Source organism: Neovison vison, chromosome 13 (assembly GCF_020171115.1).
Source record: "Neovison vison isolate M4711 chromosome 13, ASM_NN_V1, whole genome shotgun sequence".
NCBI lineage: Eukaryota > Metazoa > Chordata > Mammalia > Carnivora > Mustelidae > Neogale > Neogale vison.
In genome coordinates, this window is record NC_058103.1 from 17791992 (window position 1) to 17818432 (window position 26441).

General features: G+C 43.1%; 1 protein-coding gene across 3 annotated transcripts; it reads right to left on the reverse strand.

The window, feature by feature from the left end:
- Window positions 1-1279: 1279 nt before the first annotated feature.
- Window positions 1280-26346, reverse strand: VIPAS39 (VPS33B interacting protein, apical-basolateral polarity regulator, spe-39 homolog). 3 transcript variants are annotated; one of them, XM_044231653.1, is made up of 20 exons: window positions 26267-26346; window positions 21583-21675; window positions 20841-20943; window positions 19022-19168; window positions 18132-18170; window positions 17715-17779; window positions 16948-17004; window positions 15392-15484; window positions 14609-14642; window positions 14021-14123; window positions 12493-12520; window positions 9509-9582; window positions 7263-7338; window positions 6682-6816; window positions 6006-6047; window positions 5589-5678; window positions 4224-4310; window positions 3551-3640; window positions 3040-3144; window positions 1280-2306 (listed from the first exon to the last, which is right to left on the reverse strand). In XM_044231653.1, exons 2-20 carry the CDS (start codon window positions 21673-21675, stop codon window positions 2286-2288), a joined length of 1482 nt encoding a protein of 493 aa, XP_044087588.1. In that variant the 5' UTR covers window positions 26267-26346; the 3' UTR covers window positions 1280-2285. The 3 variants fall into 3 exon arrangements, with proteins under 3 accessions (XP_044087588.1, XP_044087587.1, XP_044087589.1); XM_044231652.1 differs by lacking the exon at window positions 26267-26346 and adding an exon at window positions 25872-25997; XM_044231654.1 differs by lacking the exon at window positions 26267-26346 and adding an exon at window positions 25364-25849.
- Window positions 26347-26441: the final 95 nt, after the last annotated feature.

The window sequence follows — 26441 nt, forward strand, 5'->3', positions numbered from 1 at the left end:
GCCTCTAATGAATTCCACATACAGACAGACTGCATATGCCTCATGATTCTGCTTCTCTAAATGAATCCTGATAGTGTACTAATTAATCAAGCCACCATGGTTTATTGGATGATCAGCCAGTAACTTCAGCACAATTTAGCAAATTAAACTCCTGTTCAATGCAAGAGGGATGATTAGGAAAGGAACTATGAAGTTACCTGGAATTGCAAAGCAGAGAAGTAAGAGATGGAGTCTGATCACCTTAACGTAGGCTTGCATTACTGACATTCTAGGCAGGATGATTCTTTGTTGGAGAGGGCTGTCCTACACTGTAGGATGTTCAGTGGTGTTCCCACTTCTACCTACTAGAAGCTAGTAGCACCCACTGGTTGTAGCAATAGCACATCTCCAGATTTTGACACAGGTCTCCTGAGGGGAAAATTGTCCCCAGTTGAGAACCACATCCCTTAAAGCCTGCTATATGTTTTGTTGTTGTTGTCGTTTTTTAAGATTTTATTTATTTGGGGTGGGGTGCCTCGGTGGCTCAATGGGTTAAGCCTCTGCTCTTGGCCCAGGTCATGATCTCAGGGTCCTGGGATCGAGCCCCACATCAGGCTCTCCGCTTGGCTGGGAGCCTGCTTCCCCCTCTCTCTCTGCCTGCCTCTCTATCTATGTGATCTCTCTCTCTGTCAAATAAATACATAAAATCTTGGAAAAAAAAAAGATTTTTATTTATTTGGGGGAAAGAGATAGAGTGAGCGAGCAGTGGGGAAGGGCAGAGGGCAGAGAGAGAAGCAGAGAGAGAAAAGCAGATTCCCCATTGAGCAGGGAGCCCCATGCCAATGCCAGGCTTAATCCCAGGACCGAGAGATGTCGACCTGAGCAGAAGGCCGACTTTTAACCAACTAAGCTACCCAGGCGCCCCCTGCTGTGTGCTTCTATATAGCTCCTTTTCCTCTATCACTTCACCGACTCCACAGGAGCATATAATTCTACAGGCTCTGAGAGAAACACACCATCCTATGACAGATTAAGATAGTAAGTCCAGAGAGAAAGTCCCGAGAAAGGGAATCACCCACCACACTGCCTATCAGCAGTAGAGCTAAGAGGCCAGGTCTTTTGTCTCCAAGCTCGGTGCTCCATTAACCATACAGTTATTCTTTGCCATGAACACCATTACTCCATGACTTATGGTGACAGATAATGAATACAGTCACTGAGGCAGGTTTCTCTTGTCCCAAGAGACAAGGAAATCATTTCACTGTCCTGCACAAAACAACTGGGAGGGAAAGAGAAGGCACCAAGGAGGAAAAAGCTTTATTATGAGTCTAGGCATGTCGGGGAAACCCAGTTCAGTCACAGAGAAGAGAGGCTAATACTGGCACAGGGCAGGAGGCTAGTATTACAGAATATCCTGTTGAAAACCAAGTGTGAAACTAAAACCTCATCTTAATATCCTAACCATCTGAAATGCTTCTGAGTTTAGCCCTGGCGAACCTTCTGGAAGCTCCTAGTGAAATAATGAGATTTGTGCATAAGGGAGGAGCACTCCAGCACTGCTGAATCTGAGCTCCATAAAAGGTTATGGGTCTAGGGTGGAAGAAGTAGAGGCAAAGATAACGGGGATGTCCTCATCTCCCACACCAGGCCATCTCGGTGCGCAGGTGAGAGGAGAACCAGTGTCTCGGACAGAGGCTAGACTGGGGCAGCAGAGGGCACTGGTTGAAGAAACACGACATCTGGGCAATCTGTCATTACGTGGAGAACTCTGTGCAGTCTGGTGTGAAGGCACCTCCAACAGGTCCTGGCTATTACTGGCACCCCTTCCTGAGGTCCCTTGGGAGATAGCCATCTTGGTTCTACTCTGACTTCATTCAGAGCAGAACTGCCAATGTCCAGCACCAAGTCCAGGGTCATAATTAGCTGAGAGGAATGGAGTGGCCACTCTATGACACCTGACCTGACTTCTTTTCTAGAGCAGTCATTTTTCCCAGACCAAGAGAGATCCTGCCCAATATGGGCCCAATCTAGAGATTACTCCCACCTTCATGTGAGCACCAGGTGGAGAAAATCTTCCTCATGAGTCAAAGCTTTAGATCTTGGCCCTTAGACGATGATCCTTGGACAGATCAGTCTGAAGCTGTCTGTGCCCAGGCGCTGGTTTCTGTCCTAAGAGTAGCAGGCACTGCCTGTCAATGATGGGTCCAAGCGATGTGTGGTACCGTAACTCTCCCAACGAAGAGCACGCTCTACTTTCACAGGCAGGAGAGGAAGAAATGAGGCAGGTTCGGGGCAACTGACACCACTTAATTCTTCCATCGAATTTGCTGTGGAAAGAACAAACCATATCCATTTCCACGACCCCGAGAGAGAGGTAGGGGATAATAAAACAAGGCTAACGGCTAGGTAAAGAAAGAAGAAGAATGGAGAGGGAAGTTAAGAGTTGTTTTTCTAATACATGGAGGAGTTTGCTTATTCAAAGATGAATCTGACACCCATTCTGTACCTTGTAAGACTGATTTAGGCCATTTATTCTGGTTCTGCCCTCCATAGGACCAAGACTCACCAGCTTTAGATGATCCCAGAGTAGTTCCCAAAACATCTAACAGGGAACTAAGCTTCATATTAACGAAAAGCTCAGCAACTTCCCACTATGAGAGATGAGCCAGCTGTATTGCCCAAATAGCTAACACCTGTTTCACCCACTTATTTCCAACAGGTAGATCTCAACTGGCCCCAGGGAACTCCTATCAGGATATTCCAAATCTGCAGCCGTTGCTTCCATAACCCCTGGACTAGCATCTCCTACCTGCTACGTTTAATGACTACCACGGTGCTATGTGAAGTCTCAACCCCATGTCCCCAGATTACCATTGGATCATCCCACATCTAGGGAATAATTTCCGCTTTTCAAAGCAGTGCTTCAGATCCTTAGGCCCGCAGGAGATCCTTGTACCCATGACGGTCTGCAAACTCTGACCCCATCAGGCCTTGGGGATATATACTTGGTGGTACTAGGAGGACTGTCTCCTGGGACCGCGGAAGGCATAAGCTGCTCACCGAGCTATTCAGAATGGCATCAATCTTCTCCTCCTCTGCAGATCCTTTATCCACCTTACTCCTGTATGCTAGCAACTGCTGACGATCCTTCAGGTCCCGGCAAGTCTGTACACCAAAAGATATAAAACCTCCAATCGGCCTTCTCTACGAGGGCCTTTTTCTTTCTGCCACTCCCAACATGGGGCCAAGGTTCAAGGAGAGCCTGAGGGGTTGCAGTGGGATGACAGTGGGGTCAAACACCTACAGAACTTATTGAAGAGAAGTCTATAGAGCTTATGTGGCTGGATTCAGTTCTGTGAATTCCTTGAGTGCAACAAATTTATAAAAACAGATTATAGTCAAAAGGCTGCGAAAACAATATAGGGAACTCCTTCCAAACTAATTCTTGCCAGATCATTCTGTCTATCAAGTAAAAACTGAAAGCACCTCAGGATCTAGGACAGAGAATATCATAATCCCCCACTCTCCACCAAGGGTTCAACTTAGGGTTCTCGTTTTTTTAGGGACTCACATCAATGACGACATCATGGCACTTGAACTTGGTGGCTAAGTTCAACTTTGTGTCCACATCTTCCACCAGATTAACATATTCTTGTAATACCTACGGGAAAAGATACTTCTGATTAATGACTTCCAGACCCACAAAACAAAGAACTCTAAAAGGAAGACAACAAAAATCCTCAAGAAGGCAAGAGTTCTGATATCTAATGCCTACCGCTCCCATGATCAACCATGGGATGAGTTCTGCAATGGGGAATGAGGCAGACTGTATGCAGTACTTCCATGCTCACCCAGAAGAGATGGGAAGAGCACACACTGCCTTACCCGACAGCTGGGTACCCAGGCGAACAGGTGTGCTCTAGATATGCTCCAGTGCTGTGCTCTTTGCTCCTTGATGTCCTTTCTCACTGAGCTCTCCTTTATATCATTTGATTAGTATCCCAGTGCTTCACATAGGCTAAACACAGTAGATGCTCCTCAGAGAAGGGCAGTCTGGGATTACTTCTGAAGGCAGAGGAAAACTTCCCTCCCTCGCCTTTTCTATCTCAAGGCCCACTACAGCCATTATGTTATCTTTAAGACAAAGCAGAGCAGGTCTCAAGTCTCCCATCACTGACCAGTAAGAGGCTGAAAGCTGGGTGTCCTAGAGGATCCTGCACCCAACACTTTTTAGGGGCCATTACCTGGACAGGGGCACTGTTCTTGTGCAAAATTTCCACAACCCGATGGAAGCCAATGGGTGCTCTCTTCTTAGTGTAGCCCAGCCAGTTCTGAAAAGGGAAGACAGGGCAGCAGTAGCTAGGCAAGACAGACTCAACACACTTTGTGACCATACATTTTATGGTCAGACTAGAATAACATGGTGAGCACAGGTGGATGGGAGGTGGGAGATAGAGAAGTGAAGAGAGGATTTTTTCAGAAAAGTCAAGGAATTTAAGAGGGTAGAAAAGAGCCAGATATATGAAATAAGTTCTTAGATCTACAGGCAGAAAAAAGTCTATGAAATATGCCCATTTGAGATAAGCAATTTACTTTATAATACCTATTGTATGAACTTATCTGGGTAGAAAAAATCCTATTCTCTGTGTTTATATTCAGGTAAATATATTTGTAAATTCATGAGGGAAAGTCTGGAAAACTACCCATCAAACTTTTAAGAGTATTTGCCTAGCAGTAGGGACTGAGACAGGAACAGGTAGACAATGGACAAGGAACTTCATATAATTTGACTGTGCTCTCGTATAGTGTTTGGTTTTGACAGACATGTATTGCTTTGGTAGTCAATGTAGCTAATTAAATAACTAACCACCACCACCACCACCACCACCAAAAAGGGTGGGGGCAGCTGGTAGGCTGAGTAGGTGGACACGTGACTCTTGACCTCAGGGTCATGGGTTTGAGCCCCACATTGGGTGTGAAGATTACTTAAAAATAAAATCTTAAAAACCCACACAACAACAACAATAACAAAAACCTAACAAGCGGAAAGAGAGAAAATTCTCAAACCCACAGTAGAAAAAATGATATTTATTTATTTATTTATTGAAAAAGTGATATTTAAAATATAAAGAGACATGACAACCAAAGTAATGCAAAATCCTTGACCAGATCCTGACAGCAAACACACACACACAAAAACCAAAAAGCTCTAATGAGCTGATTTGAATATAGACTATAGACACAATATCATAATATTAATGTTAAATATCCTGAAAATGACACTAATACTGTGGTTCTAATTGAAATAAATGCTTAAGTATGCAAAGGAGAAGTGTCATAATGTCTGTGACATACTTTCAAATGGTTCAGCAAAAGAAAAAAGAGAAAGCAAATATGGCAAAAAAACGTTACTAAATCCATGGAATAAGACTACTAGTATGTTTATTATACCGTTCTTCCAATTTTTCTTTCAGTTTGACATCTTGGAAAATCAAAAGTTGGAGGAAAAATGTAACCCAGTAACTAGAATGTGAGATCCCCACGAGGCATGGAGTACAAGATGATACGTCCAAGGCCCCAGTGGCACCAGACAGTCCTGGGGCACGCACCTTCGTGGTAAAGAGGGCATCGACATCATTCCAGGCTCGAAGCTTGGCGCGAGCTGCTAGGGCTGTCAGCACATACTGTTTGTCTGGGATCTAAAAATCAGAGACCAGGGGAATTAAGGGGGAGTAGAAATGCATCAGCGGAGAATTCTAGGAAAGACAGGCAAAAATATTCCCTGGTGTTGAATCTGTCCCTTAAAATGCAAATCCTGCAAAGTTATCAAGAACCTCTTCCTTCCCAAGTCCCAGCACTGCTGCCGGCCATGCCATGCCGTTCAGGTCTTCCCTCACTTCCCACACTCACTCCTTCTGCCTTTAACCGTGACTGTCAAAGGACTTCCTGTGCAGGATGATCAAGCAATAGCTATTCCAAAGTTACCCTGACACCACTTTACCAAAGACTGATCAATTTATATCTACCTTAAACGTCTTCTTCAGGTTGACCGGACTGCTGAACGTCCCCTAGGATCAAAGTGGAGATGGAATTTTACTGTTACCGACTTTCCCAAATACCACCCTAACATTGTCTTTCCACTACTTAGATATTGTACGTTCCTCTCTGTAGCCATTTAAACACAGAAGTTAATAAGAGAAAAACTCCACCAGGTCAAACTGGGCTAAGTAAGACCGGATTAATAGGTATGGTGTATTTCTCAATTTAATGCCAATCTTGTGATCATTATGATCATTCCCACCTATGACATTAAACTTGAACCTCTTCAAAAAAACATTTTTTTTTTAAGTACACACAAACACTTAACACCCTGCTGCTCTTCTTCATACCATGCGAACCCATTTCAAATTAGGGACCATTGAGCAGGGATTGCTGTGGGACCAGCACTGGTGAGACCGAATGGGCTATGCTAGCAAGCCAGCTCGTTGGAAGCCACACAAGCCCTTCCAAACCTCTTTTTCCCTCTTGGCTCACCCCTTCTGAGGGCCAGGGAAGCTTCCAGGTAGAAGTTCTTAGAAGTACCTAGCTCCTCCCCAGGAACTATGTACACCCACTGTTAAGAGCATACTGAAATAAGGGTCTTCAAACACTATTCCTCTGGTGCGGTGCGAGTGCGTGCGATCTTTCACACTTTGTCTCTACCTCAGCCTCCGTGTAATGGTAGAAGCACGAGTAGAAAAGCGTTGTCACTAACGGCATGTTGAGGATGGAAGCTTTGCGGGGGTGCTTCCGAAAGATCTCAGTCTGTCCTGCTGACTCTAGATGTCGATCATTTGCCTGTGGTGGAGTGAACCAAGTGAGAAAAAACAACAATGTACGCAGAGTACAGACAGAAGAGAAACATGAAATACTATAGCAGTTGTGCTTCCTTTCCTAGAGAAGAGGCAAAGAAGAAAGAAACTGCCCAGGATAGCCCAGGGGAGTTTAAAATCCATAAAATGATGATAGATCCATGCTGAATGAAGACTGGAGAAGTAAGGATGAAATGGGAGTTCTTGAGGAGGGGCGGGGAGAGGAAAACTTCCAGGTCAACAGCAAGTGAGAAGAAAAAGGAGCCTGAGAACAATGGCGGGAAAAGGGCAATCACAGAAAGAGGAAATGAAAGGCTCTTAGAGGATGTTACCAGGAAATGACACACACGGCAGAGCACAGAGGTCTCCCAGATGCTGAATGGCACTGAGCACTGGCACTGAAGCAGAAAATGTAGCGACAAGGAGTCTAACCTCAATAATGATCTGGCGTTCCAGGAGGGTGTAATGGTCTTGAATATGTGCTGAATCTTCTGCTGAAAATGGCAAACTGGTAAAGAGCCAGAAGGTTAGTACCTCCTTCTCTACTGAAACAAGAAACAAACCCAAGTAGACCAAACCACCACTGTAAGTAAGAGGCTCACAGCACCTCACAAATCTGATCCCAGTGCACCGTTAGAGCATCCCTGCAAGGCAGAGAGAGAGGAAACAGAATAGACCCTTGGCTGGGATTTTATATTTTAGGTTTTGCCAATTCAAGAGGGATCCTGAGGGGCGCCTGGCTGGCTCAGTCAGTAGAGTGTGCAACTGTGGATCTCAGGGTTGTCAGTTCCAGACCTCTGTTGGGTGCAGATTACTTAAAAAAACATAAAACCTCAAAAAAAAAAAAAAAAAAGAGCGATCTGAAAGTCCACAAAATATACAGTCATCAGTGGTTTTGCTGAGGAATGAGTTAGAAATCTCTCACTGTAGGAGCTGGAACATTTGGCAAACTGGTCACTTAGTGTATGAGTGAGCCCAGCCGACGGCCCAGCATCCACATCCCAGGGAAGCCCTGTGGTTCCTGTCTGGCCTTAATGTCAACTCTTAACTCTCTTTAGGAGGGGCTTACAATCATTAGCTATTTCCTACTGCAGAGGTATAAGATAAAATTAAATTACTAGGCATAGAGGTACGTATATAGGCTGGTAAGAATGTCCCATATCCACACAGATCTCGAGGGTCCCATCCTCTTACACATGAAAAAGTTGAGGGACAAACAGTATCTCGCCTAAAAGTCATACGTGGTAAACCGAGATATAATGCCAGGAACAGCAGCCAGATTTTTTTTTTTTTTAAGATTTTATTTATTTATTTGACAGACAGAGATCACAAGTAGGCAGAGAGGCAGACAGAGAGAGAGAGAGAGGAGGAAGCAGGCTCCCCGCTGAGCAGAGAGCCCGATTCGGGGCTTGATCCCAGGACCCTGGGATCATGACCGGAGCCGAAGGCAGAGGCTTTAACCCACTGAGCCACCAGGCAGCAGCCAGATTTTTAAGCTTCCAGTTCACAGCTCTCTTCTTTAGAAAGTACTGCCTTAGTCCAGTACTCTACTCACCCCAAAGAATTCTGAAACTCAGTTACACTATCCCAGGTAAGTGTGAGCCACAGCCAATTTTTATAGAAGAGATAAAGGGAGACAGCAATAGGTTTCAGTTACTTCACTATTCCAACATTCCTCTTTGTTCACCAGAGGTCACTGTGACATAGCTTAGTATCTGGTAACATTAAAATTAAGGACTGCATGGACAAAGACAAATTTCTAAATGTGAATCCTGCAACTCCTATCCCATGAGGAATGACTAAAGCAACTGTGAATACTGAATGTAAATTAAGGCCTACTGTGTAGGGCGCCTGGGTGGCTCAGTGGGTTAAGCCTCTGCCTTCAGCTTGGGTCATGGTTTCAGGGTCTTGGGATTGAGTCCCACATCGGGCTTTCTTCTCAGCACTCTTACCCACACCCCACCTGCCTCTCTACCTACTTGTGATCTCTATCTGCCAAATAAATAAATAAAATCTTAATAAAAAAAAAAAAGATCTACTGTGTGGACTCTATGCCTGTCTTGAAAGACAGAAGGAAGCAAGTTTCAGCTTGATATAACAAAGTATTTTATGATAATGGAGGTTGTCTAACAACAGAATAAGCTACTTCCAAGAGCACCGAGTGCCCACCACTGAAGATAGTATGTGGCTCTGGTTTTTACAGGAACTTATATCCGGATGAACACCTGTACTGAATCAGTGGTTCCTGTGCTTTGGGGTCTCGGGGACCAGTAACACTGAAAACAATATGGAAGATAAAGTGTTGCCAGCCGTTTTTTTTTAATATATAAAGTCATAAAAAAAAATTACATTCCATTTTACCCCCAAAAAAGGGAGAGAGGAGGAAAAAAAAATCCCAAAATAAAAGGCAGTCTTTCAAATTAGATAAACTTAACTATAGAAAAAAAAAAAAACCCTCTTTATATTGTCTTTATTTTTCTCAATTTACTACCCATCAGTGAAAACTCTACTGGGGAGTTACTGTCTGGAGTCCCTGAGTGAGACCACCTCCAATGAGGCTTGTATGACCCACCGTCAGCCTTTCCCTTCAACTACATATCGCCTCCACCCTCATTTAGTCTCTTCCGTTCTCTGTGTAAGAATATTTATACTTCAAAACATTTCTCCCCCAGACTTACCCAATGCAGGTCTTAAGAAATTCTTTTCGTTTCTCAGGGTCCTGTATGTTCAAGTGCTCACGATAATGAGACAGCTACAAGATAAATGAATGAATGAATGAATGAATGAAAGGCTTGAACCATTTTGTCTATTTTGCCTCTTTTAAAGTGTTAAGTAGCGATGTAAGTAGACTTTCCATCCTTAAAAAACTAAACTCTTCATTATTAGAGATTCCTCTGAGTGTGAATAGGCGGCATGTAGGGAGGGTAGAGAGTAATTGAAAATTGCTCTTTGGGGTCTGGCTGGCTTAGTAAGTAGAGTGTGTGACTCTTGATCTCGGGGTTTTCAGTTCAAGCCCCATCCTGGGTATCGAGATTACTTAAAAAAAAAAAAAGAAAATCTTGGGACACCAGTGGCTCAGATGGTTGAGCGTCTGCCTTTGGCTCAGGTCATCATGATCTCAGGGTCCTGGGATCAAGCCCCACGTTGGGCTCCCTGCTCGGGGAGAGCCTGCTTCTCCCTCCCCCTCTGCTGCTCACCCAGCTTGTGCTCTCACTCTCTGTCAAATAAATAAAAATTTTTTAAAAATCTTCAAAATCACTCTTGGGTTTATCTGTAACTGCAATGCCCAATACAGTAAGCACTGCCCCGTTTGGTTTACATTTATGTTTAAATTAATTAAGTTGAACAATTCCTATCCTTACTTACGTTACTCATTTTACCACGTGACTAGTGCTCCCACGTCCAACAGCACAGATGGAGAAGACGACCATCACCGTAGGAAGCGCTTACCTGACAAGTGCTTGCCCATAATGAAGTACTGAGTAGGTACGCACCTAGCTTTACCCCGAAGCCTGGCTTCAGCCTCACTATTTAACTAAAGCCAGCTTTTGCTTCAGCCTTAGCCTTTGAAAGGCCAAAGAACTAAATGCTTACTTCAGCATTATTTTTGGCACCCTTGACATTATACATGATCAATGATAACATGACCCTGTAAATTTCTAGTAATTAACAATATAAATGACAGGAACAAGCGCTGTCCTCTGATTCACTGCTGACACTGACTGAAGATTCACATTCATATACTACAGGTTCCACATATAACTCTGAAAGAAAATCTCCTTATGTGCTTTCTGTTTCGGATTCCAAGAAAAGAACTTAAGTTTAAATCCCTATTTATTGGGCGCCTGGGTGGCTCAGTGGGTTAAGCCGCCGACTTTGGCACAGGTCATGATCTCAGGGTCCTGGAATCCAGTCCCATATCGGGCTCTCTGCTCAGCAGGGAGCCTGCTTCCCTCTCTCTCTCTCTGCCTGCCTCTCTACCTACTTGTGATTTCTCTCTGTCAAATAAATAAATAAAATATATTTTTTAAAAATCCCTATTTATTATTACAAGGATTAATTGATGCAATAATTAATGGTGATTGTAAAACTTGCAATTTTGTGTACAATTATTAAAACTTTCCAAGAATCAGGGAGCCTGGGTGGCTCAGTTGGTTAAGCTCTGACTCTTTGACTCTTAGTTTTGGCTCCGGTCATGATCTCAGGGTCCTGAGACCTCTTCCTCTGCTCCTATCTCTTTCTCTCTCATAAATAAATAAAATCTTTAAAAAAACTTTCCAAGGATTAAAAAATTAACAGTCTGACAGTTAATATCAATATTAAGAGAACGAACTGGCTTTAGGAAGGGCAGTATATCCTTTTAGAAACAAGTGTATAAAAATGTAAATGAAGAGATTATATCAAAATCTAATCTTCATAAAATATCTGGCATATAATCATTCCGAGTATCAAAGAAAGTCATCTTTGAGTTATAGTTAATTCAAATTGTTCAATTTCCTCTTGGCCTTAAGCCTTTCAATAAAGTCCTATTTAGGTAACCTTCCCACTCTATGAGGATAAACTGAAAGCAGACTGTCAACTTGGCCATTTCTGAAGTTTGCGAGGTTGGAAAACTACAACAGCATGCAGGATAAATCATCTTCAGTTCAAAAATAATAGCAAAAGGGAGAAAATAAAGTTTCGGAGGAAAATGAGTTACCCAAAACACATTTATTTTCATGAATCAAACTTTGTAAGAATGCTGTAGGAAAAACTTCCTTACAGTTTCAAATCTCTGCAGATAAAAAAAAAAAAAAAAAAAAGTAAACAAAAAGCTCTTCCAAATGATTATTACAGACTGCCAGTCCTTTTCAGTACATTATGATAAAGGATTTCGGAGAGTTTCCCATGCCTTGAATATTAACTACAAGTTCCTTTTATAAAATGTTACTGAAAAACATTTTCCTCAATTACCTTCTGCTGGGCAAAGGGGAGCAAGATTCTCAGGTCAGCTGACCGTGAGCAATGATCTCACCGCCAACGTGCGGTGCAGAACTCATGGAACGAAACGGCAGGGATGGCCACTGCTGGTGCTGAGGAATTCTAACCCCTGCACTATTAACAGCAAACTTTTAGAAGTGGATCACTACGGTTTTAATGATAGAATGAAATTTTCGGTACAACTTCAGCTTTATTCTTGTGTTCCAGGAGTTTATTCTGTAATGGTGAAACTCTGCCAAAAATCAGTTTTAACAGTCATCAAGCTCTCAGCCAAAATGTGTATGGAGTGTACCACCAGGTTGACCTATCTTCCTTCTTGACCCATATCTGGTTTATCATCCCTCTTAACTTACAACATTTTCTACTATTAGAAGCCAAAACCCAAAAGCTCCTACAAACCAGGAACTGAAAACAACTAGAAACTAAAATAAAATTATTAACTGAGCAGGCCAGTTTTTATTCATTCTTCAAAAAAATATTTATTCATAAGTCCTATCAAAAGAGCATCTAAAAAGAAACTACACCATTTGGATTAAGTTTTCAGGCTTCCCAGATGCCTTTCTCTTTTGGATGCGATCAACACCAAAGTAAGAAAACTGTTAAGTAGCCTGATCTCGGAGACTGGGTTTTGGCTTAGATTTCTATTAAACCGGTCCCCAACTGAAACAAAGGCCACACTTACCGCAAGCTCTTCTGTTCTATCTAGGAACCTGGGAAGAAACAGAAGGGAGCAGGGCATTTTTAGCTATTGATGTGTGACAATATAACCTCACAAAATAAGATGGCTGCTCTAGGAGAAAGACAATTTCAAATTCAATTCACCTCCATACATGAGTAAGCCCTCCTCTTCTTAAACTTTCTACCACCAGCAATCTCTTGAAAACACATGGTGCATCAGATATCATTGTTCCCCTGATCACTCTGGGTGAAAAGCAAGGAAGGCACTGCAGGCCCCTAGCAACTTTGTAACGCTAACAGGCCTGATAGAAAGGCTCAGAGCCTCCACATAAAGGTCCAGCGTTAATCCTGCAGGGCTTTTTGGAAAGATTAAGCACTCTTCTCGGACAGTACAATCTTGGAAAGAAATTTCCTATATTGTTCTCTGTTGTTTTCACATACAGTGTAGAAAAACCTTTGTTTCTCCCAACGGTGTAAAGCCTTGGAGAACAAAGACTTTGTCTTCTGATTCCTTCTTATTCTGAATGGACCACTGTAATTAAATCACGGCTTTGACCTGAAGCTGATGCTTAATAAAGCCTTCTTGATTGGAAAAGAAGGGAACCGAGGAAGGGAACAGCCTGCCTCAACGAACATGTCTTCTGCAAATCCCTGGCTAACCATCTGTAATCTTGGCCCTGGGCAGGTGATCTGCTTTCCCCACCTCCGACTCTGGGACAGCTCATCATTGTGCTAGATCACTGCGTTAACTAGAGTTACGTCGGACCACATATCAGCCTAAAAAGAGGTTCCAATCACTTCCCTGACATTGAAGAAAGGACATAATAAAGATACATTTTAATCTACTGGCAGGAAATAGTTTCTACTGATTAGAATCAGATAGGGAAGGAAGGAAAATCTGGTAGAAGACACCCCCCACACACCCTGAGCCTCCAGCAGATATGCCCACCTCTTGCCTCTCCGCCTACCAGATTCCTACCTAGTCTCAATTCCTAACTACTTCCATGAGGCTTTCTTTGGGTATCCTGAGTGAAAACTGTATTTGCTGCTTCTGCTCTTCCACTGTACTTCCCACTGGCATCATAGGGGACCAAGTAATAAGAAATCTCTTTATTCTAGTTCTTTTATAATAAAACACTTAAAAATATTACTAATACAGGCTAGGCATTACACTAAGTGCTCTTCCCACAGTGACTCTTAATCTTTATGACCTGTGGGATAGGAATCATCATTTCCATTTTATTGATGTGGAACTGACACTTGGAGAGGTTGGGTAACTTGCTCAAGGTCACTCTATGAACAAAGTGGTGGTGCCCATATTCAGCGCGGGTATGTTGGCCTCCAGGGCCTGGTTCTTAACCCCTGCTACACTATCATTTTATTGCCAGCTGAGGGGCATTATTAGTTATCCTGTTGTGTTTCAGTATCTCACCTAACAGCAAAAAAGGACAGTGTCTTTTCTCTTTGTATCCTCCAGCGAGCCTTGAATAAAGTACTTAGTACACTTCCTGCACAAGATGATCGGTTCTTACCTGAAGAGGTCCAAAAGCAGCTTCTGATCCCCTATCTCTTTAAGGAAGTGAATGAGATGTCTCAGGGCAACCTGTCGCACCTCCAGCTCTCGGAACAGGATCTCTGGCAGGCAGGCGGGAGTTAGGTGGGGAAAGATTAAAGCCTACTACACTCAAGTGTGAAACTGGTCTCCTTCCTCATACATTCCAAACATCTCAAAGCCAAATCACAAGCGAGGAACAGCTTTTTATGGTACCAATTTCTCTGGCTCAACCCACCACCGACACACCTCACGACCCAGGGCCACTCTTGGCCCTTCAGTCAGCCTTCAGTTCTCACCACACCAACCAGCAGGCACCGAGCATGGACTCTGAGGTCCTCAAACCAACAGAGCCATCAGCCTGTCTAGTAAGCAGGGAGGTCACCCTGCAGGATGAACAACTGCTCTTACAGATGAGATGAATACTCTGAAATCTTGGGACCCCCCATGCTGTCTCTGAGACACAGCTGATGACGGTGAATTCTGGCATGGAGACCCCAGTGCCAGTCTCCCTTCAAAATGTAGCAGGCATCTTGTCAACTGATAATTTCTCTCAATCCACGCTCACCTTTGCTCAGGGTCCTCTTCAGGAAGATCAGAACCTAGAGGAAAAGAGAATAAAGAGTAAATTACCCTGTGTAACCTTTCAAACACAAAGCCCTGCCCTGAGCTCCTGAAGTGTAGGAATGAGGTCAGCGCCTCGTTAGGAGTCTTGGCACATCCAGACAACAGATTTCTCTATGTGACAGAAGGCCAGGTGACACACATCTGGAATTGAGCTGTGTCTGAAAGGAGTCCACCTGCCCATTCCCATACTGGCAAGAGATACCTCCCTATGGGAAAGACTGCTCTCATACTTCTGCCTCAGATTACTTTTTTGTTGTTGTTTTTATTTTTTTAAAGATTTATTTGAGAGAGAGAGCACACACATGTGCACTTACACGTGCGCACACAAGCAGGGAGAGAAGCAGAGAGAGAATCCCAAGCAGACTCCCCACTGAGCACAGAGCCCCATGCAGGGCTTGATCTCACGACCCTGAGATTATGACCTGAACTGAAATCAAGAGTCGGTCCCTCAACCGAGAGAGCCACCCAGGCACCCCTCAGATTACTTTTTAGAACAGAGTAGCCAACCTGTTGCTTCTTGCTTATCATCTCAAGTTCCACATACAATGCATTTCCTGCCAGCTGAGTCTCAGAACATGTATTACCGAGAATCCTACACTTGAAGAGGAATCCAGGATCTCTACTACACATTTAACCTAAAATGTTAAAGTCCTATTCTGACAGGACTTTGAGAAAGTAATGAAAACCACAATTAAGCAGACAACAAACAAAACGCACAGCTTACCGCAGTGATGACGTTTCCATCATGCATGCTTACTGCTTCCTCTAGGAGTTGTAGCTTGTCCTGTAAGGAGCGGAATCTTTCTAGTGAGCAGACCTGGCAGAATAAGAACAGAATTAGTGTGTAAGAAGTCTTGATGTCCTGATGGAGTCTTGCCAAAGCATAAGGGTGGAGACGACCTGTTCTCTTTAATGAGGTATAATTTACATACAATAAAATCGACCCAAGTGTAGAGTTCAGTGAGTTTGACAAGCACATATAAAATTCCATGTAACTGCCCCACCACCAAGATACAGAACAACTCCATCACGCCAAAAAGTTCCCTCGTAGGCTTTGACGTCAACACCTTCCTCCCATCCTTAGCTCCTGGCAACCACTCATCTTTCAGTCACTGAAGTCTCCCTTTCCTAGAATTTCAGAAATAGAATCATGCAATATGTACTCTTTTGCATCCGACTTTTCACTCAATATCACAATCCTCAGAGGAATCTATATGTTGTGATGAGTACTGCTAGTTTGCTCCTATTCACTGGTAAGTAGTTTTCATTGTATGGCTATACTACCATTTATCCATTTACCTACTGAGGGATGTTTGCCATTTGGGGGGCTATTATGAATAGAGCTATTATGAAAGTCTGTGTACAAGTCTTTTTTTTAATATTTTATTTATTTGTTAGAGAGAGAGAGTGCGTTGCGTGTGAGAAAGCGTGCACACAGCGGGTGGGGGGGGTCACGGAGTGGGAGGGACAGGCAGGCTCTGCACAGAGCACAAGCCCGATTCAGGACTCAATCCTAGGACACTGAATCATGGTATGAGCTGAAACCAAAAGTCGGACACTCAAGCTACTGAGCCACCCAGGTACCCCTGGGTATGTACCTTCAAGCATATGTTTTCACTTATCTTGGATTGTAAATGTCTACCAATAAAATTAAGTGTATGTTTAACTTTGTAAGAAGCTGCCAGACTCTTTTCCAGAGTAGGTTTTTTTTTTTTTTTTTTTTAAGACTTCATTAATTTATTGGACAGACAGAGAGATCACAAGTAGGCAGAGAGGAAGGCAGAGAGAGAAGAAGCAGCCAAGCAGAAAGCCTGATGCAGGGCTTGATCCCAGGACCCTGGGATCATGACCTGAGCCGAAGGCAGAGGCTTTAACCCACTGAGCCACCCAGGTGCCCCTCCAGAGTAGTTTTAACATTTCACTCTCTTGCTCTCTGTATGAGAGCTCTAGCTCCTCTACAGCCTCCCAGTGCTTGGTACGATCAGTATTAAATTTAGCCACTCTAGTAGCTGTATAGTAGTATCTCACAGTTTTAACTCACATTTTCTTGACAACTTGGGTGTGGAAGATCTTCTCAAGTGCTCTTTGGACATTCATATAACTTTTTTCTGATATAACTTGTTAAATCTTGTGCCAAGTTTTTTATTGGATTATCTTATTAAACATAATATTCTTTATATATTCTGGATAAAAATCCTTTACAATGTATGTATTTTGCAAATATTTTCTCCCAGTCATGGTGGCTTTTCCCCACAAGAATTCTCTCTCCAGTGACCTTACCTTACCCTTCCGGAGGCGTCGCACTGTGTCACTGGGGCTCCAGTCATTGCTGTAATCCTGGAATGTTAGCAACACATGCATCTCAGGAAGTTAAGGGATCAGAATTACCAGTGTTTCAGCTCCTCACCTAAAACTCATCTTTATTCTCTGATAGGGAAATATTTTGTAGGAGGGAATGAATGGGAAAAAAAATGAAGAATAGGGATGGTCTTGTTCTGAGTTTTTGAAGGAATTAGAACAGGGACAATGAAAGCAAAAAGAAATGGATCAAAGAGGGAAGGAATCAACTGACAAAACCCTATGCCTACTGGTTCAGGATTTCATTCCTCAGACACAAGTTAGTCACATTTTGGGATTCTAATGAATGGTCTTGCAGACAGAAGGAAAGAGGAAAATGTGTTCCTCTTCTGGATCTTACGATACAGCTTCTTCCTTATGAATCAATGTGCTTTGTTATGTGCTTCTTGGGAAAATGAGCTCCACCAAGCTTCCAGACCATAGCAATGATCAAAGGTTTCAAAGTACAACCTCCAAAAGGCAGTATAATGGGTAAGGAACGTGTACCAAGACAGAATCAGAAAATAGATTGTGAGTCCCAGTTACATCACTTAACAGCTGTGAGATCCAAGGCAAGCCCTGGTGTTTAGATAGCCAGTTTTCTTATCTACAAAGAAGTTAAAATAATAGCTGCTCAAAAAGTTGGGAAGATCAAGCAAGATAATGTACTTCAAAGTGCTCTGAACTGTGCAGTGCAAGGAATAACTCACCCTGTACTCCCCCTTGGGTCGGCCCAGCTCTGGAGCATAGCTTTTGGCAGGTATGTCCGACAGAGCTGAAACAGAACAGGCAGCTGGCTCAGAACACCATCTTCGGGTCAATCCTTTCCTCTTCTGCTTCCTTCTCACACACCTTTTTTGACTTGTGAGGTCCCAAGGCATCTGAAGTATCCTTACAGCCCAAAGTAGATTTCAGCTCCTCCCCAAAGACAGCATCCCTAGAAGTCATTCCTTACTCCTAAAGCCAGCATGATCTTGACCTCCTTACTCAGTATCAGAAAATTTCTCTAATAATAGTGGTAGATTCAGAAGAAATTCTAATTACCACCAGTCCCCATGACTCCCCAGACTGCACCCCGTATCAGTAACATCTCCCACAGCAATCAAGAGCAGAGGATCAGTGCTTACCATCAGAAAGGGACTGGAAGCTTCCAGGTCTAGTTCTCCCTGAAGGTAAAGAGCATATAAGGGAAGAGGTTAATGGTTCAAGTGAGAGCCATTTCAGACTTGGTTAAGGATGCAGTGTGTACAGAACCTTTTTATGCAATATGGGAACTCGAGGCTTAAAAAAAAAATACCTCCATTCGACTTCAGAAATTTGAGGTGCCATGAGACACACAGGGTGGAAAATATTTTAAATTGTGGTAAAATATACATGACCTAAACTAGAATTTTTTATATCATTATTAAATATACAGTTCAGTAGCAATGAGTATATTCACACTGTATAGCCATCACCACTATCCATCTCCAGAACCTTCTCATCGTCCCAAAATTAGACTCTCTACCCATTAAACAATAACTCCCCATGCCTCTTTACCTCCCACCCCTGGTAACCACTATTTTGCTGTCTTCATGAACCTGACTATGCTAGGAATCTTACAGAAATGGAACCATTCAGTATCTGGCCCTGTATGTCTGTCTGGCTTTTTTTTGAAGAACTGCCATCCTGTGCCCCACAGGGGCTGGGCCATTTTACATCCCCACTAGCAGTGCACAAGGGTTCCCAACAGATACCCATAGGGGTAGGCAGGAATTCTGACCTAAGCAAATATCTTCAGTACTTGCCACAGAGCTAATATCAGTTTTGTTCATCACGTTCCTAAAACCCAGTCCAATCCCTCTGAATTTCTCTCATTTCTCCCACTTTTAATCCCTGTCAGCTCCAAAGATAATTCTTTATCCTTCAATAATCTTTTTCTTCCAGAGTAAATGAAAATCATAGCCTGAGTGACTCTTTTTTTTTTTTTTTAAAGAGAAAAGGAGGACTCTCTGTCCCTTTAATCATCACTCTTTACCTCTAAAAAAGCTGCTCAGGGAGTAGGTAGAAGAAGGTTTGGGTAGTTGCGCGTAAGTGGAGAAGCTGTTTCGGCTCTTTAGCTGTTCACGCCCCTCCTGGCTTGACCCACTATTGCCAGCAGTCTCTTTGATGGACCATGAGATACCTGTGAGATAGTAAGAACTAAGTCAGTGATTCTCATCCAAAAGAATCCTTAACATCCAGCATTCTGATAAACACTATAAGTTTTCACCAGAGGCCCTAGTCGCTTACTGACACGGACTTAAAAAGCCGGAGCAGGGAGAAAGGATAAAATCAAACAGACTAATCAACAGAAAGAGGAGCAAAGGAAATGAATAAATGGATCGCAGAAAAGGAAATTCAAGTGGCTATTAAACATAGGAAAAGATGCTCAACCTCACACTTAATAAGAGAACGACACAAAGTAAAGTACGCTGAGATACCGCTGGCCCCTAGAAGACTGGCAAAGATCCAAAGTCCGATTCAAATACTCTGGTGGCAAGGCTATGGGGAAACAGGAACACTCGAACGTTGCTGGTGGGAGTACAACCCCTGTGGAGAACAACCTGGCAATGTGTACCCTGTACAGATGCCAATATCCTCTGCCAGTGTTTTCACTCTAAAAACTGATCTTTCATGCACTCATATTGGGCAGGAAACAAGGTTACTGATAGCAGTATAAACAAGGGAAGATTGGAAATGATCTAAAGGTCATCAAAAGTGGTCTGGCTGGGGCACCTGGGTGGCTCAGTCGGTTAAGTGTCTGCCTTTCGATCAGGTCATGATCCTGGAGTCCTAGGATCAAGCCCCACATCAGGCTCCCTGCTCAGTGGGGAGCCTGCTTTTCTCCCTCTCCCTCTGCCATTTCCCCTGCTTGTGCTCTCTTTCTTTCTGTCAAAAAAATAAAATCTTTAAAAAAAAAAAGTGGAACGGTTAAATAAGTTATGGAAAATCCATACAACATAATACTATGCTCCTGTTTTAAGAGAGAGTGAGTGAGAAATTTCTTTATGTATGGATACAGAAAGATCTCCAAGCTATATTGGCAAGTGAAAAGAGCAGGGCATAAAGGATGTTACCACTGGTGTAAAAAAGGGGAGTAAGAATAAATTCCTACATGCATTTTCACACGTAAAAAGGATCTTCAGTTGAACACGTAAGAAGCAAACAACAGCAATGTTTGGGGATAGAAGGAACTGAGAATAGTAGATGCATGGTAGTGTGGGAGGGCAACTTTGCACTGTATGCCTCAAATACTTGATTTTCAAATCCTGATGGTATTTCCTATATTAAGAAAATTTTAAAAAATATTCTTAAAAATCAGATGGACTCTGCAAAGGTGTTAAGTGGTATTATAAAATAGCCAGACAGCGAGGCCTGGTGGCTAAGGAAGTCAGTCCTGCCAGCCAGTTATGAGCAAGTAAGCCAGCAGTTCCAAATATGACTGAATATCAGAAGCAGCTGCAGTACCTATTATAAATTAAGACCCACCCCCCATCCGAACCCCCACCCTCAAGACCTACTAAATCAGTCTCTGGAGTAAAGCCTAGGAACCTAACTTTAACAAGCATCCTAAATGAGTCTGAAATAGCCAGCCAAGACAGCCCCAGGATGGCAGACCTGGAGAGCCATATGGCAGCTACTGCTGTTGTGTCCTCAAGTTTCTTCTGGGGTTAAATTTCTAAATGTATGCTCATGTAAAAATAGTCTCCCCTCATTCCCCTTCCTAACAAGCACTGAGGAGACAAGCAAGTGGCGCCTTCATTAGTGACAAGAACCCTGAGGATCAATCCCTTCCTACAGTCTCCTCTACTTACTTCCCACAGGTTCCCCACTCCAGCTGACTCTCTCCAGGTCATCGTCATCCTCATCATCCACGAAGTCGCGAAGACTATTCACTGCTCTCTTGGATTCCTTTAACTGCAGAGGGACATAAGGCAGGGTACTCAGGCAGTCACTACTTCCCACCTCTCTCTGACAACCAAGAAGGTTGCCATTGGGACTGAAGATGGCCAACACTTTCTGCAGTCGAACGCCTAGGCTGCTAAATATTTGCCAAGAAAACAAACTGCTTTTTAGCCAACACTGCAGTCCAGTGGCAAGACTTAGAAGGAATGAAAGCTGCTTTTAAGTTCTAATCACATACCTGGCAATGACTTGCTGTGTAAACCTGCCTGAGTTTTATCCAGCTCTCCAAAAATAAACCCATTTCCCCATTTGTAAAACAGAAGCAATAAAGACAACATCCAGTCCAGTTCATCGTGCAAAAATAACAAATTACATCACATGATAAAAGACTTGGGATTCTGAGGAGGAAAAAAGAAACTGAAATCACCTTAAGAATAAAAGTAAGAAGGGCAGAGAGTTGGTTTTTACAATCCTTCTGGCTCTTTTATGTGGGCTCTTCTCTATGAAGATTTTTCTAAAGATCTGACCCAAAACATTTTTGAGCCTAAGGGAGACACAGTCAAAAGCCAGGTTACCAAGGATATCAGGCAAAGGAATTTTAGAGTGGCACTGTGGAGGTGTGACCTGCGGCAATTGTTCATGAAAACCTACCTGTGAGAGTTCATCATCTTCATCGTCAAAGGTGAAAGCCTTGAACTTGGAGCTGTTCCAATACTCTTCCTCATCAACCTTTGTCCGATTCATCTGGAGTGAGAGTAAGACAGACATACGTCCCTCCCTGGATTGCTTCCAAAAGAGCTCCAAAAGCTTCAGGTTCCATCACTGCAAACTCTCCCTCCCACCCCACCCTGCAGTTATTGGAGATGTTTAAAAGAATCTAAGAAGGGAAATACTGAGTCTGTCACATCAAATCCAATCGTTGGGTCTCCAACTGATCAAACCATACTTCTGATCTTCTACTTAACCACAACTAGTCATTCATTCCTAGAACACCTACTTTGTTCAAGGCACTCTCTCAGGTACTGAGGGGATATTTATAAAGTGCAAGACACAATCCCTCTCCTGAAGGACCCTGCAACAGAACTGGGGTATTCAGCATTGATACGTATGAAAGTAATAGTACAAAACAGGAAAGAGTTATAAGAATGCATCACAAATTTTGCTGAATGCACAAGATCAAAGTATTGACAAAACAAATAATAACTGCATTCATGTATTATTCAACACATATCTATTACTGAGGGCCATCTCTGAGGCACTGTCCTAGGCTCCTGGAATATACTATAGCGAATAAAACTGGCAAATATCTTGCTCTGATCTATGCTTGCTAAATGCCAGAAGATACGAATGATTAAATGAAGCAGAACTGTCCTGCATCTTCAAATTATGACTGATTTATCAAAAAGTACTGGCTATATTTTAGGAACTGAGGGTGTGGCTAAGAAATGTATATAAACAATCAGTCAAAACCCTTTAAGTCTCTCTCATAACTATTCTAAAATCAGATTTCAGGACAACCCTCTCAGATCCCCTCCTCTTTGGGAGATTTGTACTCAATAAACTTCACTATAAAAAAAAAATCAGATTTCACTCTGAAAAAAAAGTTTTGCCCTAGAATTACAAACTAAATTATCAATGCCACTGGGTAGAGTGAAAATTGATTTAAACTAAGAACTAGTTACCCAAACTCCCAAAGCAACAAACATAACTCCAAAGGCTACACATCAAATTTTAAAGAATCAATTTGCTTTACCTTTTTTTTCAATAGTACCTTTCACAACAGAAGCTTGAGATAGACTCATCATGGCAGCCCTGCTGAAGCTTCTTTTTTAATGCTGGGGTTTTTTTTGTTTGTTTCTTTCTTAGCATTGAGATATAAGAATTCTTTTTTTTTTTTTTAAGATTTTATTTAGTTATTTGAAAGAGAGCACACATGAATGAGCATGAGTAGGAGGAAGGACAGAAGAAATCTCAGACTCCACCGAGCGCGGAGCCTGATACGGGACTTGATCTCATGATCCTGAAATCATGACCTGAACCAACACTATGAGTCAGTTGCTTAACCAACTGAGCCACCAGGCGCCCCGTTGAAGCTTCTGATGGCCCTGGATGTACTCTACAGATATTCCTCAACTTACACTGGAGTTAACATCCAGATAAACCCAACATAAGTCAAGAATATTTTAAGCTGAAAATGCTGAACAGCACACCTTAGCCTAGCCTACCTTAAACATGCTCAGAATACTTATATTAGCTACAGTTGGGCAAAATCATCTAACACAATGCCTATTTTATAAAAAGTGTTGAATATCTCATATAATTTATTCATTGCTGTACTGAAAGTGAAAAACAGAATGATTGTGTGGGTGCAGAATAGTTTAAATATATCAGTTGTTCAACCTTGTGATCATGTGGCTGACTGGGAGCTGTGGTTCACTGCCACTGCTCAGCACCAAAAAAGTATTATACTGTATATTATCAGCCCAAGAAAAGATCCAAATTCAAAATTCAAACTATGGTTTCTACTGAATGTGTATCACTCTTAGGATGCCCATGTGGCTTAGTTGGTTAAGGGTCTGACTCTTGATCTCAGCTCAGGTCTCAATCTCAGGGTTGTGAGTTCAGTCCCCCTGTTCGGCTGTGCACTGGGTGTGGAGCTTACTTTACAAAAAAAACCAAAAAACAAACAAACTTTATATATATATATATATGAAAGTGTATCACTTTCATACCACCATAAAGTTGAAAAATTGTAAGGTGAAGGACTGTAAGCCAGGGAATCATCTGCACTCTTACTTCCTGACTCTTGTGTTTTCAGATACAGGCATTGCAAGTTATGGTGGGTATTTTCTCCTATCTGATCCCTTCCCACGGCAGACCTCACTAATTGAGCTCTACTGAACCCAAATATAATTTAAAAGTCCTTCTGGGTATTTAAAGCCAAATAGAGCTGGCACATACAATGAAATTATCCCTAATGGTGGTATAAGCCCAGGCTTTATAGTAGGAAGCTTTGAATTCAAATATTGGTTTCTGGGCACCTTGGTCGCTCAGTGGGTTAGGCATCTGCCTTTGGCTCAGGTCGTGGTCCCAGGGTCCTAGGATCAAGCCCTGCATCAGGCTCCCTTCTCAGTGGGAAGCCTGCTTCTCCCTCTACCCCTGCTTGTGTTCCCTCTCTCTGTGCCTCTCTCTGTCAAATAAATAAATAAAATCTTAGGGAAAAAACCCTCAAATCTTGGTTTCCCAATTCTGAGCAAACTGGTTAAATAATTCTACGTCTAGGTGTTGGAGAAAATGATAGCCTACTTTACAGGATTGCAGTGAAGAAGAAATAGGACTCAGGAAACACCTAGCAGAAAGTAAATATTAGGGGCGCTTGGGTGGCTCAATGGGTTAAGCCTCTGCCGGGCTCAGGTCATGATCTCAGGGTCCTGGGATTGAGCTGGGCATTGGGAATCTGTTCAGCAGGGAGCCTTGCTTCCCATTTCTCCCTGCCTGCCTCTCTGCCTACTTGTGATCTCTCTCTGTCAAATAAATAAATAAAATCTCAAGAAAAAAGTAAATATTAAATGTATATCTTTTTAGCACAGGATATTTTACTGACTCCTTTCCATCTTGGTTTCCCAATCTGTAAAATGGGCATAACAATAGATGCCTACCTCAAAAAATTGTTGGAAGGCTTAAACTAGTTAATACATGTAGAGCACTTAGTGCCTGACACAAAATTAATGCTCAGTATTGATGTTTATTAATAAAGCATCATGGTAACTTGGAAAAATCTAGAAAGAAAATACTTTTAAGCAATCTTAAAAATTTAAAACAATTAATTTGACACAAAAATGCTGAGAACGGCTCTCACAATCACTGAAGTCAGTGGGTAGCATGTAAATGTCCCTGGCACAGATGCCAACTTACAGAGCACTCTGTCATCCTCACAACAGCTCTATAACATAGGCCTGGCAGATTCCATCTCTAACTCACTGATGAGGAAAACGAGGCACAAAAGAATTAGGTACCAAAACCACTTTGCTAATTGCTCTTCTAATCCAGGTTTTCCGGCTCCTGGATCTTTCCCACTCTGACATGCATGGTCCTTCCCTGTCTCACTCTAGGGAAAACCAGGGCAGGTCCTTACCTTCCTGCGGTAAATAAATGTCTGTAAATATCTACAAACAAGCACAGAATGTGTCCAACAAGCCCAGGAATCTACCAGAGGATTTCTGGAATCTTTTTCTAACCACGCAACCGCAATGGACACTTGACACCAATTTGTACTTCTAAAGCCAACCCAGAACCTAGATTTACTTGCCAAGGAAAGAGAGAAAGTTAATTTAACGCTCTAGAAGTTAAAACCAGGTACGATTTTAAGAGCGACTGAAAAGGGTGCTTCAACATGATTTCCAATACAGCAGAGGCTTGTCCCTGTCGTCACCTGTTCATTGAGAGCCCACAAGACAGGGCAGCAAATCCACACGACATAACAAAGGGAAGGAAAACAGGCATCCGAAAAAAAAAAAAATCAAATCCACGACCAACACGCTCCCTACTTCAGGACGCTTCACAAACCAGCTACCGAGAAGCTGGATTCGGATTTAATCATCCTCTTCGGAGCCAGGCTTAACTACGTGATAGGTGACTATGAACGAAGACCAGGGAATGTGGGTTGGTCGAAGACGACTCTACCGACGAACGTCCAGGAAGCCGTGGATCTACTGCACTCGCCAGGGCCCGGCGGATCGCCGGCACAATAAAAGCTCCTTCAAAATCAAATGTCGAGGCTCACCGAGAGCCCCAACGCCGAGCGTACTCGGGCTCCCAACGTACTCGGTCGCTCCGACTGCAAGAGCCGGGCCTCCTCAGAGAACAGGGGGAAAGGATAAGTTTGCGGAAAGGCTGGAATCAGCCAGACACGCGGCCCACACGGCTTGGGACACCCTCACCTCTTCCACACCGAGCCCACCCTTTCAGGACAGCGTCAGACTCTTCCGCCGCTGGACCACCCTTTCTAGTCAGGCTAAGCGGCATAGAAAATGGGCGGAAGCGATTAGTCGCGGGTGGGGCGGAAAAAGGGCACGTGTGTCAAGAAAGGAGTCGCACAGCACGCTGGAAATTGTAGTTTTTCCTCTACATCGTTCCACACGTTCTGGACGAGACACAGGGCTCCTTGACTACAACTCCCAGAACTCCCAGCGCACCGCACTTAAGTCCTTTACTTTCAGCGCGACCTTTCGCGGTTATCCAGCAGGTTACTTAACAAGACTACAATTCCCATGAGGCTCAGCAGGGCCAATTCAGAGTCTAGGGAAACAATGAGATGTGTTCTTTGTGGCCTTACCGGTGATGAATGGTTGTATGAGCGGTTGCATTTCGGGCCCCTTTAGCGATAATCCAAGGGAGCCTGAAGGAACTCTAGAACAGGCAGAAGTTGAAGTTAGACGAGGTGGAACGGAAGTACCGGGTGGGAGTGAGGAGGAGCCGGAAGTAAAGGCGGGGAGGGGCGGGGGGTGGAG